We start from the raw sequence: 15,141 nt of genomic DNA, 5'->3' as shown, positions 1-15,141 counted from the left end.
AGTAATTCAATTTAAAAAACGGGCAGATTGGGATGCCTGGGTGGTGCAGTCAGTTAGCATCTGACTCTTGATTTCAGCTCAGGTTGTAATCTCAGGGTCGTGGGATCAAGACTATGTCGGGCATTCAGAGCGGAGTCTGCCTAAGATTCTCTCTCCCTCTGATCCTGCCTCCAGCTCTCTCTTTTCACTCTTGCTCTCTCTCAAATCAATCAATAAATAAATTTTTTAAAATGGGCAGAGTACTTGAATATTCATCTTTCCAAAGAATGTATACAGATGGGCACAGATGCATGAAAAGATGCTCAACATCACTCATCAGCAGGGAAATGCAAATCAAAACCACAAGGAAGATGTGAGGGCCATGTGGCTGAAACACCAGTCACCCCGTAGACAGCCAGGATTGATTCAGCTGATCTGGCTGCTAGGTGGGTATCCCCCTAGTGAGGGGGGAACCTTACCACTCCATGTGTGTCCCTCCCAAAGCTGTGCCCTCAGAGGACACCTTCCCAATAGGGGAGGACTATTCTTTGGTCAAGGGTATATGAGTAGCTGTGCTTCCCTGCTAGTCTTCAAGCAAACTCTCAAGGTCCATTTGCGGGAGATTGTAGGGTAGCCAAGCATCCAAGAATCCAGACATATCCAAGTGAGGTGCTGCATGTGGTAGTCTGCCTTTCTTTAAAGAGAAAAAAAAAACCCACCACAATGAGATATCATCTTATACCTGTCAAATGGCTAAGATCAAAAACGCAAGAAATAATGAGTGTTGGTGAGAATGTGGAGAAAAAGGAACCCTTGTGTACTGTTGGAGGGAATGTAAATTGGTGTAGCCACTATGGAAAACAGTATAGAGGTTCCTCAAAAAATTAAAAATAGAAATATCATATGATCCAATAATTCCACTACTGCATGTTTACCCAGAGAAAATGAAAACACTGATTTGAAAAGATATATGCACCCCTGTGTTCAATAGCCAGGATATGGAAGCAACCCAAACCTACCATAGACAGATGGATAAAGAAGATGTGGTATATATATAATGTAATATTACTCAGTCATAAAAAAAGAATGAAACCTTGCCATTTGCAACAACATGGATGGACCTAAAGTACATAATGCTAGAGGCGTCTGGGTGGCTCAGGTGGCCTGACTTTGGCTCAGGTCATGATCTCAGGGTCCTGGGATAGAGCCTGCATCAGTCTCCCTGCTCAAGGGGGAGTCAGCTTGTCCTCCCTCTGCCTCCCCCCACCTCATTTGCACATACCCTCTCTTTCTCTCTCAAATAAATTAATAAAATCTTCTTAAAAAAGAATATAATGCTAAATGCAATAAGTCAATCAGAAAAAGACACCTTATGATTTCACTCATACGTGGAATTTAAGAAACAAAACAAATGAACAAAGAAAAAGAGACAAGCATTCTCTTAAATACAGAGAACAAACTAGTGCTTGGCAGAGGGGGGATGGATGAAATAGATAAAGCGGATTAAGAGCAATTTATCTTGATGCATACTGAGAAATATAAAGAGTTGTTGAATTTTTATATTATGTACCTGAAACTAACACTGTATGTGAACTGCACTTCAATTAGAAAAGAAAGAAAATGAGAAAAAGGTCGAAAAATGATTCGTGTGTGTGTCTTTCTGAGCGTGTATACCACACATTTTTGTAGTGAAAAACTCCAAATATTTTATTCTTATCTCTTATGTTTCTGTGGGTTGATGGGGCTCAGCTAGATGGTTCGTACTTGGAGTCTCATGCAATTGCAGTTAGATAGTGGCTGGGTCTGGAATCATCTGAATCCATCCAAGATGGCACACTGACATGGCTGATAATTGATGCTGGGAGCACAGCTGGGCTGTTAGCCGGAGTGACTACACATATATGGCCTCTTCATTAACCTGGCCTTCCTACAGCATGAACTCGGCATGGTGGCCAAGTTCTAACGGTGAGTGTTGTAGGGTAGAGGAAGTGGACGGAGGAAAGAGGAAGTGGAAGTTGCCAGTCTCTTAAGTCCCGGGCTCAGAAACCAGTCCCAGGTCATTTATAGCACCATATCTTAGCAGTCAGAGAACCCAACTACCCAAATTTAAGGGTAGGGAACACAGACAAAGAACCCATTTCTCAGTGAAGGAGTGTCAATTTTTTTTTTAATCTACCACTTACAGTTACATTTTCATATTAAAATTTAACAAGTACCCCTGGAACTAATCCTATTCCTTCTTTTCCTATAATGTTGAACAGATTTGACCAATTCTGTGTACAGTGAAATGTTTGTTGGCCCGGAAGAGTTTGACTTCTTTCAAATTGGAGTTGATACTGAAATAACATTCTGTTTCAAAGAATTGAAGGTAAACAAAAATTTGTGTCATACCTTCGCTGGTAGTTTTTTAAATGAAGATTCCAACTATTTTTCTTCTTTTTCTCTTTCAGGGAATGCTGACATTTTCAGAAGCTACACATGCTCCTATAGCCATTCATTTTGATTTTCCTGGGAAGTAAGTCCTTGGAAACTTTTCTGAGTTCCTTCCTTCCTCTCTCCCCTCCTTTTGTTGTATATCAATAATAAAACCCTTTGGATCACTTTGAAATTAATTCATACCTCAAGAATTCCTTAACTTTACTAGCAACACTTACCAAATGGAAATTTTGAAAGATGCCACACGTGACATTTTTAAATTGGTAATTGAGAAAGATACATTCTGCAGAGTGAAAACATTTATAAATTTGACATGGTGCTAAATTAATTGCCTAATTATAAAATTAAACATGGCTTAAACGAGTCTAATTTTTATGAAACTATGAAATTTCATTTCAGAACTAAAATTTCAGAGATTGGGTTAGGATAGATGCACTTTTTGAAATTGGATCTGATGATGTCTAAGGATCTTTTCAGCTCTTAGGACTATGTTCCTTTGTGAAAAGACAAATAGGACTTTGACTTTTACTGTCTCTTTTTACTCCTGAAGTGTCATTTTCTAATTTTCCTAATGTCCCTCAGAAAACGTGTATGATGCTTGCTTTTACTTTGCCTGTTTTTAGACCTATGGCTTTAAGTATCGATGATATGTTATTGGAAGCTAACTTTATTTTGGCTACATTAGCTGATGAGCCAAGTAGAGCATCTTCTCCGCAATCACTGTGTCTTTCACAAAAACAAAAAAGGTAAGGCCAATGTTTTAACGTCTTTATTAGAGAAAGCCACTGCAATCCTATTCTGAAAGAGTTCATTGGCATTCATATGGGAAACAATGGAGGAGTAAAACATGAGACGATCAGAAATATTGACTGAGTCAGGAAGAGCTGCAGTAGGACCTAACTAGCATAGGAATATCACCAGTCACACGCTAGACATTTGCTTTTTCTATTCTGATCGGAATTTGACGGGACTGTCAAATGAGGTTGGTTACCCAAACCTCATTTCCAGTTTTGGCAGTCGTTTTTTAGGAGGGATACAGTGTTAAGCTTCACGGGTAAGTTTTCTGTTCACTGCCTAGAACTTTTTCTCAGACAAGGGGACAGCCTTTGTTTTTCTTTCTTTTGTCTCATTAACTTTTTTTAAAAATACATTTTTAAAAGATTTTACTTATTTATTTGACAGACAGATCAGAAGTAGGCAGAGAGAGAGGAGGAAGCAGTCTCCCTGCTGAGCAGGGAGCTTGATGCAGGGCTTGATCCCAAGACTCTGGGAATCATAACCTGAGCTGAAGGCAGAGGCTTTAACCCACTGAGCCTTCCAGGCACCCCACCCCCCACACACACTTTTTTTTCTTTTGGTGTAGGGTGCTTCACTGTAAAAGTACCTTAAAGGTACTATGGGAAATTTGGAAGACAGAGGAAAGTACAAAGAAGATAAATTGCACCACCTGGAGATAGCTACTGTTAACATTTGGCTCACTGTTTTTTCTTTCAGACTTTTTATTTTGCATTAGGTTTTAAGAAAAGATCAGGATCATATAGGATATGTAGTTTTCTATCCTGTTTGTCTCTCACAAAATATGTTGTGAACATGTTCCATTATCACTGATTATGACTTAGAAACACGATTTTTAATAACTGTATAGAATTTTATCATATAGATGTATAATGATTTGACTTTTTTTCCTAACCCAGGCCCTGTTACTATATCACAGGTTTGTCACATGCACACTGGGTTGCTTTACTAAAGAATTTGAATCTGTAGAGAAAATTTCTAAGTAATCATATATGTAAACTTTAGCTTTATTTTTAAAAATTTTTATTTAAATTCTAGTTAGTTAAAATAGAGTGCAATATTGGTTTCAGGAGTAGAATTCAGTGATTCATCACTTACATATAACACCTACTGCTCATCATATCAAGTGCCCTTCCTAATGCCCATCCCCCATCTAGCCCACACCTCACACCTCCCCCCACACCTCCCTCCATCAACCCTCAGATTGTTGTCTATTGCTAAGTCTCTTATGGTTTGGGCAGAAGACATAAGCAGACATTTCTGCAAAGCAGACATCCATATGGCCAACAGACACATGAAAAAGTGCTCACATCACTCGGCATCAGGGAAATACAAATCAAAACCACAATGAGATAACCATCTCACACCAGTCGGAATGGCTAAAATTAACAAGTCAGGAAACAGCAGATGTTGGCAAGGATGCAGAGAAAGGGGAACCCTCCTACACTGTTGGTGGGAATGCAAGCTGGTGCAGCCACTCTAGAAAACAGTTTGGAGGTTCCTCAAAAAGTTGAAAATAGAGCTACCCTACGACCCAGCAATCACACTACTGGGTATTTACCCTAAAGATACAAATGTAGTGATCCAAAGGGGCACGTGCACCCCAATGTTTATAGCAGCAATGTCCATGATAGCCAAACTATGTAAAGAGCCCAGATGTCCATCAACAGATGAGTGGATAAAGGTGATACACACACACACACACACACACACACACACACACAGTGGAATATTGTGCAGCCATCAGAAATTGAGATCTTGCCATTTACAATAACGTGGTTGGAACTAGAGGGTATTATGCTAAGTAAGTTAGTCAGAGAAAGTTATCATATGATCTCACTGAAACAAGGCAGAGGCTCATAGAGGAAGAAAGGAAAAATGAAATAAGACAAAACTAGAGAGGGAGACAAACCAGAAGAGACTCTTAGGAAACAAATTGAGGGTTGCTGGAGGGGAGGGGGTGTAGGGGATGAGGTGGCTGCATGGTGGACAATGGGAAGGGTATGTGCTATGGTGTTTGCTCAGTATTGTGTAAGACTGATGAATCAGAGACCTGTACCCCTGAAACAAATAATATATTATATGTTAATAAAAAAGTCTCTTATGGTTTGTTCCCCTCTCTCTTTTTTTCTCCCCCTCCCATATGATCTTCTGTTTTGTTTCTTAAATTTTACCTAAGAGTGAAATCATATGGCATTTACCTCTGACTGATGTATTTTGCTTAGCATAATACACTCTAGTTCTGTTTACCTAGTTGCAAATGGCAGGATTTCATTCTTCTTGATGGCTGAGAAATATTCCATTATATATACCACATCATCTTCACTTAATCTTAGCCAAAAGGCTGAGAAGCGATACACCACACACCACATCTTCTTTATCAGTCGATGGACATTGGGCTCTTTTCATAGTTTGGCTATTGTTGATAATGCTGCTATAAACATAGGGGTGCATGAACCCCTTCAAATCTGTATTTTTGTATCGTTGTATAAATCCCTAGTAGCAGAATTGCTGGATCGTAGGGTAGTTCTATTTTCAACTTTTTTGAGGTAAATTTTAAACTTTCAACAATCAGTTCTGTGTTGTTTCAGTATCTTCTCTAAACTAGTGTTCTCATTGTCATCCCCTATTGTTTCATTAGTTACATAAACATGTACATTTCCAGGCAAAAAGCTCATTCATTTAATCCGTTAATACCTCAGGTCAGATCCGATGTGTTCACCAAACAATTCAAAGACTGGTAAAAATGTAACCAGCAAGGCCCCGGGATGTATCTTGAGAAAAACAGCACCCAAAAGGCTTTATCCTAATGAGACTCAAACAGATATTCCCGTGCTGGAAAACTGTGGCAACCCTATAATAAAAAGAGTGAATGGAGGAGACATTAGTGAAGTGCCAGAAAGCAGCGTCAGCGACACGGAGGAGATGCCAGGCTCTTCATATCTGAGGAAGGTAAAAGGAAAACATTGAGGCACAACCACATCTTAGTCAAGAATTACCTGTCTCCCTTGGCAGCCTCCTTGCCCAGGCCCACCCCAATGTCCTGAAAATAGTTTCCTTACTTTTTGATAGGAGAAACCAATCTGAAATGGAGCAGCCTGATCTATGTATGGGCTGTCAGTACAAGAGCTTAAATTGCTCTTTGAGCAACAAAGTATATTCAAGTAGATATTTGGGTCATTTGTATTAAAGAATAAATTATGATTGCTCACAGGATAATCTCTGAATACAAATGGTATGCTAAAGTCATATAATCTACTTTCTAAGATTAAGTGTCCTCATTTTATTTTTCAAATTGGGTTGGGAAATCCTTTACTCATTGTAGTACAAATATAAATTTCATCCCAACTAATATTACCAGTTACTTCATAGTGGAGTCCCATTTAGTAACCTATTCTAATACCAACATTTTACTAGCTGGATGATAAGCTTTACAGAATGCTATTGTGTTAAACCTTTTGATATCTATTGAAGGGAAGAGAACTATGATTTATTAGAGTCTGAAGTATCTCAAATAATAAGTCCCAATTTAACATGTTTATGTTAATGTTCTATTCAAGCTTGTTTTACTGTTGCTATTATTATTGGTTTTGAAATATGTTTCTCAGAAATTTGAAGGGAGAAATAGTATTATCTTGGGGTGCCTGAGTGGCTCTGTTGTTAAGCATCTGCCTTTGGCTCAGGTCATGATCCTGGGGTCCTGAGATCGAGCCCCACGTGGGGCTCCCTGCTTGGCAGGAGGCCTGCTTCTCCCTCTGCCCCCCTCTCCCCCTGCTTGTGTTCCCTCTCTCTGTGTCTCTGTGTGTCAAATAAATAAATAAAATCTTAAAAAAAAGTCATTATCTTACACTGTATAAAAGACTTTTAGGCCAGTAAAATTGGGTAGTAAACACCATTCGTTATTCAGTTTGATGCTGTGTTTATTGAATACCTATTATATGCCTAGCAGTTACAGCAATTTTCTCTTGTGTATTACTAGCTTGGTCATAAGGTGAAAACTGAAATTTGTCTTTCATTATACAGAAGCATTTTTCTCCTCCTGTGCTTTTGGTCACACATAATGTGCTTACTTTTTCAAAGGTAACAACACAAAAACATTTTCTGACCATTTCGCTTCCCTGAAGTTCACTAAAATTTCCATTTCCTCACTAGGGAAAGTGACATTTATAAAGAATTGTAAGCTCCATGAGCACCATTGTAGGACTCTTCTTCAACTTTCCCATCATGCCACTTCAATTCTTAAAACAAAGCTCTATTTTTAAAGAAGATTTTATTTATTTATTTGACAGAGAGAGCACAAGCAGGGGGTGCAGCAGGCAGAGGGAGGAGAAGCAGGTACCGCACCCTGCGCTGAGCAAGGAACCCAATGTGGGACTCGATCCCAGGACCCTCAGATCATGATCTGAGCCGAAGGTAGACACTTGATAAACTGAGCCACCCAGGTGACCCAACACAGTTTTATTTTAAAGGGTATTATTTACATTAATGTGGCAAACTCCTGCAAAACTGAAATTACAATATGGTTGTTATTTAGACCCTTATCATCTTCCACCCAAACTATTGGGAGCCTTCCCATGGCCTCCATGCCTCCGTTCCCCATTTTGTCCAAATTATATTTACAGTGAAGTACAGAGGTTTAGTACAGAGAGGGTAGCAAAGACTATTTACCCTAATAGCAAATTCAGGGCAATTTTCAAAAACCAAAGTAAATGTAAGCTCTCTAGTCTACTATATTGCACCATAAACATTATGAAGAGCTATGTGCATGCGATATACACTGAACGGACACAGGTGCTATCTTTAGGTCATTTCCAGCCTTAGGATCTTGACCTTGGTCCAAGCTAAATTCTTTAGAGGCAAATGAGACTATGCCTCTAGTTAAAATCAAAGCCAATACTGTATTAATTTCCTATTACTGCTAGAACAAATAACCACAAATTTAGAGCCTTAAAACAACACCAGTTTATTGTCTTAAGGATCTGAAGGTCAGAATTCCAAAAATGGGTCTTCACTGGGCTAAAATCTAGGTGTTGACAGGGGTATGTTCCTTTCTGGAGCCTCTAGGGAACAATGTTTTCTTGCCTTTCCTACTTTCTTGAGGTCACCTGCACTCTTTGGTTTGTGGTTTTCTTCCATCTTCAAAACCAGCAGTGGGGGCGCCTGGGTGGCTCAGTTGGTTAAGCATCTGCCTTTGGCTCAGGTCATGATCCCAGAGTCCTATAATCAAGCCCCGCACTGGGCTTTCTGCTCAGCGGGGAGCCTGCTTCTTCCTCCCCCTCTGCCCCTCTCCCCTGCTCATGCTCTCTCAAATAAATAAAATCTTTTTAAAAAAAGTTTAATAAAATTATGAAATGTGCTCATAAAATTAAAAACAAACAAACAAACCCACAGGCAATGGCTGGTCAAGTCTTTTTCACATCACTTTACCATGACCTTTATTCTTCCTCTCCCCCCTTCACCTTAAGGATCCTTGTAATCCCATTGGGCCCACTTGGATGGTCCAAGTCTGCTGAAGAGCAACTTAAATTCCATCTACTATCTTTAATCTCCCTCTTCCACATGACAGAACATATTCAGAAGTTCTTGGGATTAAGATGTACCATTGGGGGGGCATTCTATCACAGCTAATTTGGGGTGTTCCATCTGAAATAGAATTCCACAGCTGCTGTCAGACTGCCACTCTGCAGAGAGCATCTTCACTCTCTGATATGTGAGAATGAGCCAGAACAGGGGTCAATCATTTATTTATTCATCCAACTACCACGGAATTCCCATAAGTATCTGTTAAGGGTCATGTGTCTCAGATGTGGGGAATACAGTGGAAAGCAAAATAAACAAGAATTCCTAAACTTGATTATAGACATTAAAGAAATAGTCACATGACTAAATATGTGCTAATTTAAAAAATTGTGATGATTTCAATAAAGGAAAAGTTCAGGATGCTTTGAGAGGATTTAAGATGTGACTGACCAAATTTAGGTCAGAAAGCCTTCTCCCTGAAACTGGTGTTTGGGCTGAGCTAGAAAGATTAGTGTAGTGGAACTGGGTGCATGTATGGCATGTGCAAAGTCCCTGTGCTGGAGGAAGTGTGGTGGTTTTAAGGAAGTGAAGGCTGGCTGAGCAGATAGCAGAGAGCGGATAGCCAAGGGGAAACAATGGCACAGGGAGAAGTTAGAGCAGTTGTTGAGGACCAGATCATGCCTCATGAGTCCTGGAAGCCACATAAATGGCCACTTAAGTACCTTGGCATTTAAGGTTTTTGAAGAACTTTAACAGGGAGGGCTGACAAAGTTGGATTTTTTTTTTTAAATTTTAAAGATTTTATTTATTTATTTGACAGAGAGAGGTACAAGCAGGGGGAGTGGCAGGCAGAGAAAGAGGGAGAAGCAGGCTCCCCACTGAGCAAGGGTGATGCAGGCCTTGATGTCAGGCCCCTAGGATCATGACCTGAGCTGATAGCAGATGCTTAACTGACTGAGCCACCCAGGTGCCTTGTTTTATTTAAATTAAAAAAATTTTTTTTTAGTGTCTGTTAAATACTATTTTTTAGCCTTAGTTTTAGTTTTGCAGTGAGGTTTTCCCTTCTGCCTCTGACTTTTTTTTTTTAAGGTTTTAATCCCGGTTTTACAGTGTTATATTAGCTTTAGGTGTACAGTAATGATTCAACACTTCCATACATCACCCTGTGGTCATCACTGACAAGTGTGCTCCTTCATCCCCATCACCCATTTCACTTATCCCCTGGTCCCCCTCCCTCTGGTAACCATCAGTTTGTTCTCTGTAGTTAAGAATCTGGGGTTTTGTTGTTGTTGTTGTTTGTTTGTTTTTTGTTTTTATAGATTTGAGAGAGACAGAGAAAGAATGAGTGGGGGCAAAGAGAAACAGAGGCAGAGAGAGAAGCAGGCTCCCCACTGAGCAGGGAGCCCAACTTGGGGCTTGATCCCAGGACCCTGGGATCATGACCTCAGCCAAAGGCAGACACTTAACCAACCGAGCCACCCAGATGCCCTCAGTCTATTTTTTGTTTCTCTCTCCCTTATTTTTCTCCTGTTTTGTTTCTTACATTCCACATGAGTGAAATCATTTGGAATTTGTCTTTCTCTGACTTACTTCGCTAAGCTTTATACTCTCTACATCTGTCCATGTTGTTGCAAGTAGCAAGACTTCATTCTTTGTTATGGTCAAATAATACTCCGTTGCATATATATACATCTTCTTCCTCCATTTATCAATTGATGAACACGTGGGCTGCTTCTGTATTTAGACTATTGTAAATAATGCTGCTGTAAACATAGAGGTGCATGTATCACTTTGAATTAAGTGTTCTTATATTCTTTGGGTAAATATCCAGTAGTGCCATTGCTGGATCATGAGGTAGTTCTATTTTAACTTTTTGGGGAACCTCCATACTGTCTTCCACAGTGGTTGCACTAGTTTGCATTTCCACCAACAGTGCACAAGGGTTCCTTTTTCTCCACATCCTCACCAACACCTGTTGTTTCTTGTGTTGTTGATTTTAACCATCCTGACAGTTGTGAAGTAATATTGTAGTTTTGATTTGCAATTGCCTGATGATAAGTGATGATGAGCATCTTCATGTGTCTTTTGGCCATCTGTAAGTCTTCTTTGGAGAAATATCTGTTCGTGTCTTCTATTTTTTTTTTTTTTTAAGATTTTATTTCTTTCAGAGAGAGAGAGAGAGACAGACAGAGTGCCCACACAGGGGGGAGGAGCAGGGAAACAGGGACAAGCAGACTCTGCATAGAGCCTGACTTGGGATTTGCTCTCACGACCCCGAGATCATGATCTGAGCTGAAATCAAGAGTGGGATGCTTTACCAACTGAGCTACAAGGTGCCCTTTTCATCCATTTTTTTTTTTTTAAGATTTTTATTTATTTGACAGAGATCACAAGTAGGCATAGAGGCAGGCAGAGAGAGAGAGAGAAGAGGAAGCAGGCTCCCTGCTGAGCAGAGAGTGAGATGCGGGACTCGATCCCAGGACCCTGAGATCATGACCTGAGCCGAAGGCAGCGGCTTAACCCACTGAGCCACCCAGGCGCCCTTCATCCATGTTTTAAATTGGTTTCTTTTTTGGGTGTTGGGTTCTATACGTTCTTTTTTTATGTTGGATACTAACCCTTATTGGCTCTGTCATTTGCAAATATCTTCTCCCATTCTGTAGGTTGCCTTTCAGTTTGTTGATTGTTCCCCTTGCTGTAGAACAGTTTTGGTTTTTTGGGGGGGGATGTAGTCCCAATAGTTTATTTTTGCTTTTGTTTCCTTTGCCTCAGGAGACATACCAAGAAAGAAGTTGCTACAGCCAGTGTTGAAGAAGTTACTGCCTGTGTTTTCTTCTAGGATTTTTATGGTTTCAGGTCTCACATTTAGGTCTTTAATCCATTTTTAATCTGTTTTTGTGTATGGTGTAAAAAGTGGTCCAGTTTCATTCTTCTGCATGTTCTTGTCCAGTCTTCCCAACTCCATTTGTTGAAGAGACATTCTTTTTCTCATTGGATAGTCTTTCTTGTTTTGTTAAAGATTAACTGACCATATAATTGTGGCTTCTTTATTTTCTATTCGGTTCCATTGATCTTTGTGTCTGTTTTTGTGCTAGTACCATACTGTCTTCATCACTACAGCTTTGTAATATAACTTAAAGTCTGAAATTGTGATACCTCCTGAAATTGTGAAGCCTTTGCTTTTCTTTTTCAAGATGGCTTTGGCTATTTGGGTTCTTTTGTGGCTCCAGATAAATTTTGGGATTGTTTTTTGTAGTTCTGCCAAAATGCTGTTGGTATTTTGATAGAATTTGCATTAAGTGTGTAGATTGCTTTGGGTGGTAAAGATATTTTAACAATGTTTGTTCTTCCAGTCCATGAGTATGGAATGTCTTTCCATTCCTTTGTGTCATCTTCAATTTCTTTCATCTTTTTTATATAGTTTTCAGAGAACAGGTCTTTCACTTCTTTTTTCTTTTTAAAAGATTTTATTTATTTATCAGAGAGAGAGAGAGCGAGCACAGGCAGACAGAGGCAGAGGGAGAAGCAGGCTCCCCGCCGAGCAAGGAGCCCGATGCGGGACTCGATCCCAGGACGCTGGGATCATGACCTGAGCCAAAGGCAGGGGCTTTAATCCACTGAGCCACCCAGGCACCCCAAGGCTATTTGTATTTTAAAGATGAGAGACACTTAATTGCTGATATTCCTTTTTTTTTTTTTTTTAAGATTTTATTTATTTGACAGAGACACAGCAAGAGAGGGAACACAAGCAGGAGGAGTGGGAGAGGGAGAAGCAGGCTTCCAGGGTCGGGACCCCGGGAGCATGACCTGAGCCAAAGGCAGATGCCCAATGACTGAGCCACCCAGGCACCCTAAGTGCTGGTATTCCTATTCAACAGAGAAGCAGTCTGGGAGGGCCTGAGAGGCAGAGACTGGGAGGGAAGTATTGGCTGTAGCTGGGGGTGGTAGCTTCAGCTGCAGTAGGAGGGGAAGGGGAGAAGAGGGATTAGTCAAGTAGGATTGCCTGCAGAGGGTCCCTTTGTGTATCATTCCCTTGGTGTGAAGTTTTTTTTTAAAGATTTTATTTATTTATTTATTTGACAGATCACAAGTAGGCAGAGAGAGAGAGAGAGAGAAAGAGGAGGAAGCAGGCTCCCTGCTGAGCAGAGAACCCTATACGGGGCTCGATCCCAGGACCCTGGGATCATGACCTGAGCCGAAGGCAGAGGCTTTAACCCACTGAGCCACCCAGGCGCCCCCCCTGGTCTGAGTTTTAATGGCTCCAGCAGAGGAGTCAGAAGATCACTGATCCCAAACTGTTCCTTTTAGGCAGGGAAGGGTTTTGTTTTAGGATGTGCTGTACCAGTCATGAAGGTTTGGTTCCATGAACCATTACCATCAAAGTTAGGGAGACCACATGGGCCAAGTGTCTGAAAAAGGGCTGTTACCTGGAGCATCTATTGAGCACTGACTTTCGCTCAAATGAACAGTGGAGTTACTTTTTTCCCTCCAGTTTTCTTGCATGTTCTTTGGAGCAGTTTCTTCTGACCAGCAAGAACACTTCAACCATCCTTTTGACAGTCTGGCAACAGCAAGTGACACTGAAGAGGACATGAATAATGGCAGATCTTCCACATTCTAACACTTAATAATAGCTGAATTGGCCCCCAGCCCATTTGTTAGCTCACTTGCGTCTCAAACATGTTTTCACATTTAGTCTATAGAGATACTGTCTTGGACTTCCTTGAAATGGGAGGATGGGCTTCTGTTTTGCTAAACATCGTCATCTTGTGTAACAGCCATATCTAGAAATAGCTGCTTGTTAAGTGTACATATTTGCTTAAAACCCATTATGCTGCTTGGAGGCAGAAGTCTTCTGTGCAGGGAAAAAGCTCATTAGAATTCTTCAATTCAACGCACGTTCACACTAGAGCTTTTAGCATTTTCTTTGCCAGTTTTATAAAGGTATTTAGACTTTTTTCAGCAGCCATTTAGAGTGCATCAATATGGCCTATAGTTCTGTGACTCGTAGGTAGCTTTTGTATTTGATTGCAAACATTTGAGTTTTGGTGCTTTGAGACATATTTAAAAACTATGCAGTCTTTTCTCATGCAATGCCATGACTTTTTGTCCGTCGCTTTTTATATTTTGTTACGATTTTAAGTAAAAATAATCCCTGAAAAAAAGGTCAAGAATAAAAATATATACCTACCCCCCTCACTTTGGAGTCTTTTAATAAATTGTGAAATTTTATTTTACAGCCTTAAATTGTTCTGATTTTCACATGTGATATATACATTTTGCAGTGGGATGCAGAAATTCATTTAATGGAACTGCTGCTTAAATTATTTCTGTATTATCTGACATAGAGCAGCAACCTCCACTGCAAAAGCCTAGGTTTGGAGTAAAATGAGGTAGATGATGAATGTCTCTGTTCTTTGCCCCTTTAAGAATTAGCTTCTTACCTGAACAAACAGACTAAAGAAATCTGGCACAAACCCATTATTACATAATATGATGCATGCCTCTCCCTCCCCCGAACCTGTTTACAGTCGAACTCTTGACTTCCGCAATGTCTTACTGTGAAGTCTTTATGAAACCAACAAATCACAAGGAAATGTTAACTGGCAAGCAGTTGTACTTTACATTTTGTGAGGAATTCATACACAAAGGTGGCTGAGTGAATTAGTAAACTTTAGAACTGTGAACACAGTTCTAACTAAAACCAGAATGAATTTGGCTCTTGTAGCTTAGTAATGAGTCAGAGCTACCCACAATAACCTAATAAAAACTCAAGTTCGTCCCAAAATGTTCCTCAATGAATGAAAGTGGCTTTCACCAAGCTTTTTGTGGAAATTGGCAATGCCCACATAATTTCAAGTCCTTTCACACTGTAGGCTAAAGATTTACATATCTTATGCTTACAGTGATGATTAACACTGAATTTCACATATTCCTGACAGATGCAGATGACGACAAAGAGAGCATTTATACTCGAGTAACTATAGAGCTTGCAGAGGGTGAAGTTTCTGGTTCACTCACCGAAACAGGCCGAGGGTTATAGGTTGTGAGGGCACGGTCATCAGTAATTGCCTGGGTGCAGCACCGGTCTGGAAAAGATAGTTACACTATTAAATTATCTGTAATTTGGGTTTTAGAATTTGCATACAGAATGTTAAGTTTAAATGACACCAGATTTTTTTGTGGCTTCATTCCACACCATTTGGAAGATGCAAAAGCCTTCTCAGTTGGGAAAACATCTATATTTTCATTCAATTATCAGTCCATTTTGATGGAATTTTTGAGGCAGCTAAAGTGATGTAGTAAACCAGCTGGTGAAAAAGAACTCGGGGATAAACTAGTAAAAGAGAGAAAATGACAGCTACAAATTGAGTTCCTGCTAGAATGACTAAGAGGCTTGGAAATGAGGAC

General features: G+C 40.1%; 1 protein-coding gene across 3 annotated transcripts in view; it reads left to right on the top strand.

Annotated features, from left to right (window-relative positions):
* Positions 1-14,790, top strand: part of RAD9B (RAD9 checkpoint clamp component B) — a 35,218-nt gene extending 20,428 nt beyond the window's left edge. The window contains exons 3-7 of one of the 3 annotated variants that reach the window (XM_032310790.1): positions 2,241-2,347; positions 2,430-2,494; positions 3,039-3,161; positions 5,913-6,162; positions 13,223-14,790. In XM_032310790.1, coding sequence (XP_032166681.1) covers positions 2,241-2,347; positions 2,430-2,494; positions 3,039-3,161; positions 5,913-6,162; positions 13,223-13,351 — 674 coding nt within the window. In that variant the 3' untranslated portion in view covers positions 13,352-14,790. The remainder of the gene's footprint in view (positions 1-2,240; positions 2,348-2,429; positions 2,495-3,038; positions 3,162-5,912; positions 6,163-13,222) is intronic. The other 2 variants (XM_032310787.1, XM_032310789.1) reach the window with 2 other exon arrangements.
* The last annotated feature ends 351 nt before the right edge of the window (positions 14,791-15,141 follow it).

Source organism: Mustela erminea, chromosome 13 (assembly GCF_009829155.1).
Source record: "Mustela erminea isolate mMusErm1 chromosome 13, mMusErm1.Pri, whole genome shotgun sequence".
Classification (NCBI taxonomy): Eukaryota; Metazoa; Chordata; class Mammalia; order Carnivora; family Mustelidae; genus Mustela; species Mustela erminea.
The sequence above is the reverse complement of the archived record's forward strand: the minus strand, read 5'-3'. Positions and strand labels throughout refer to the sequence as shown.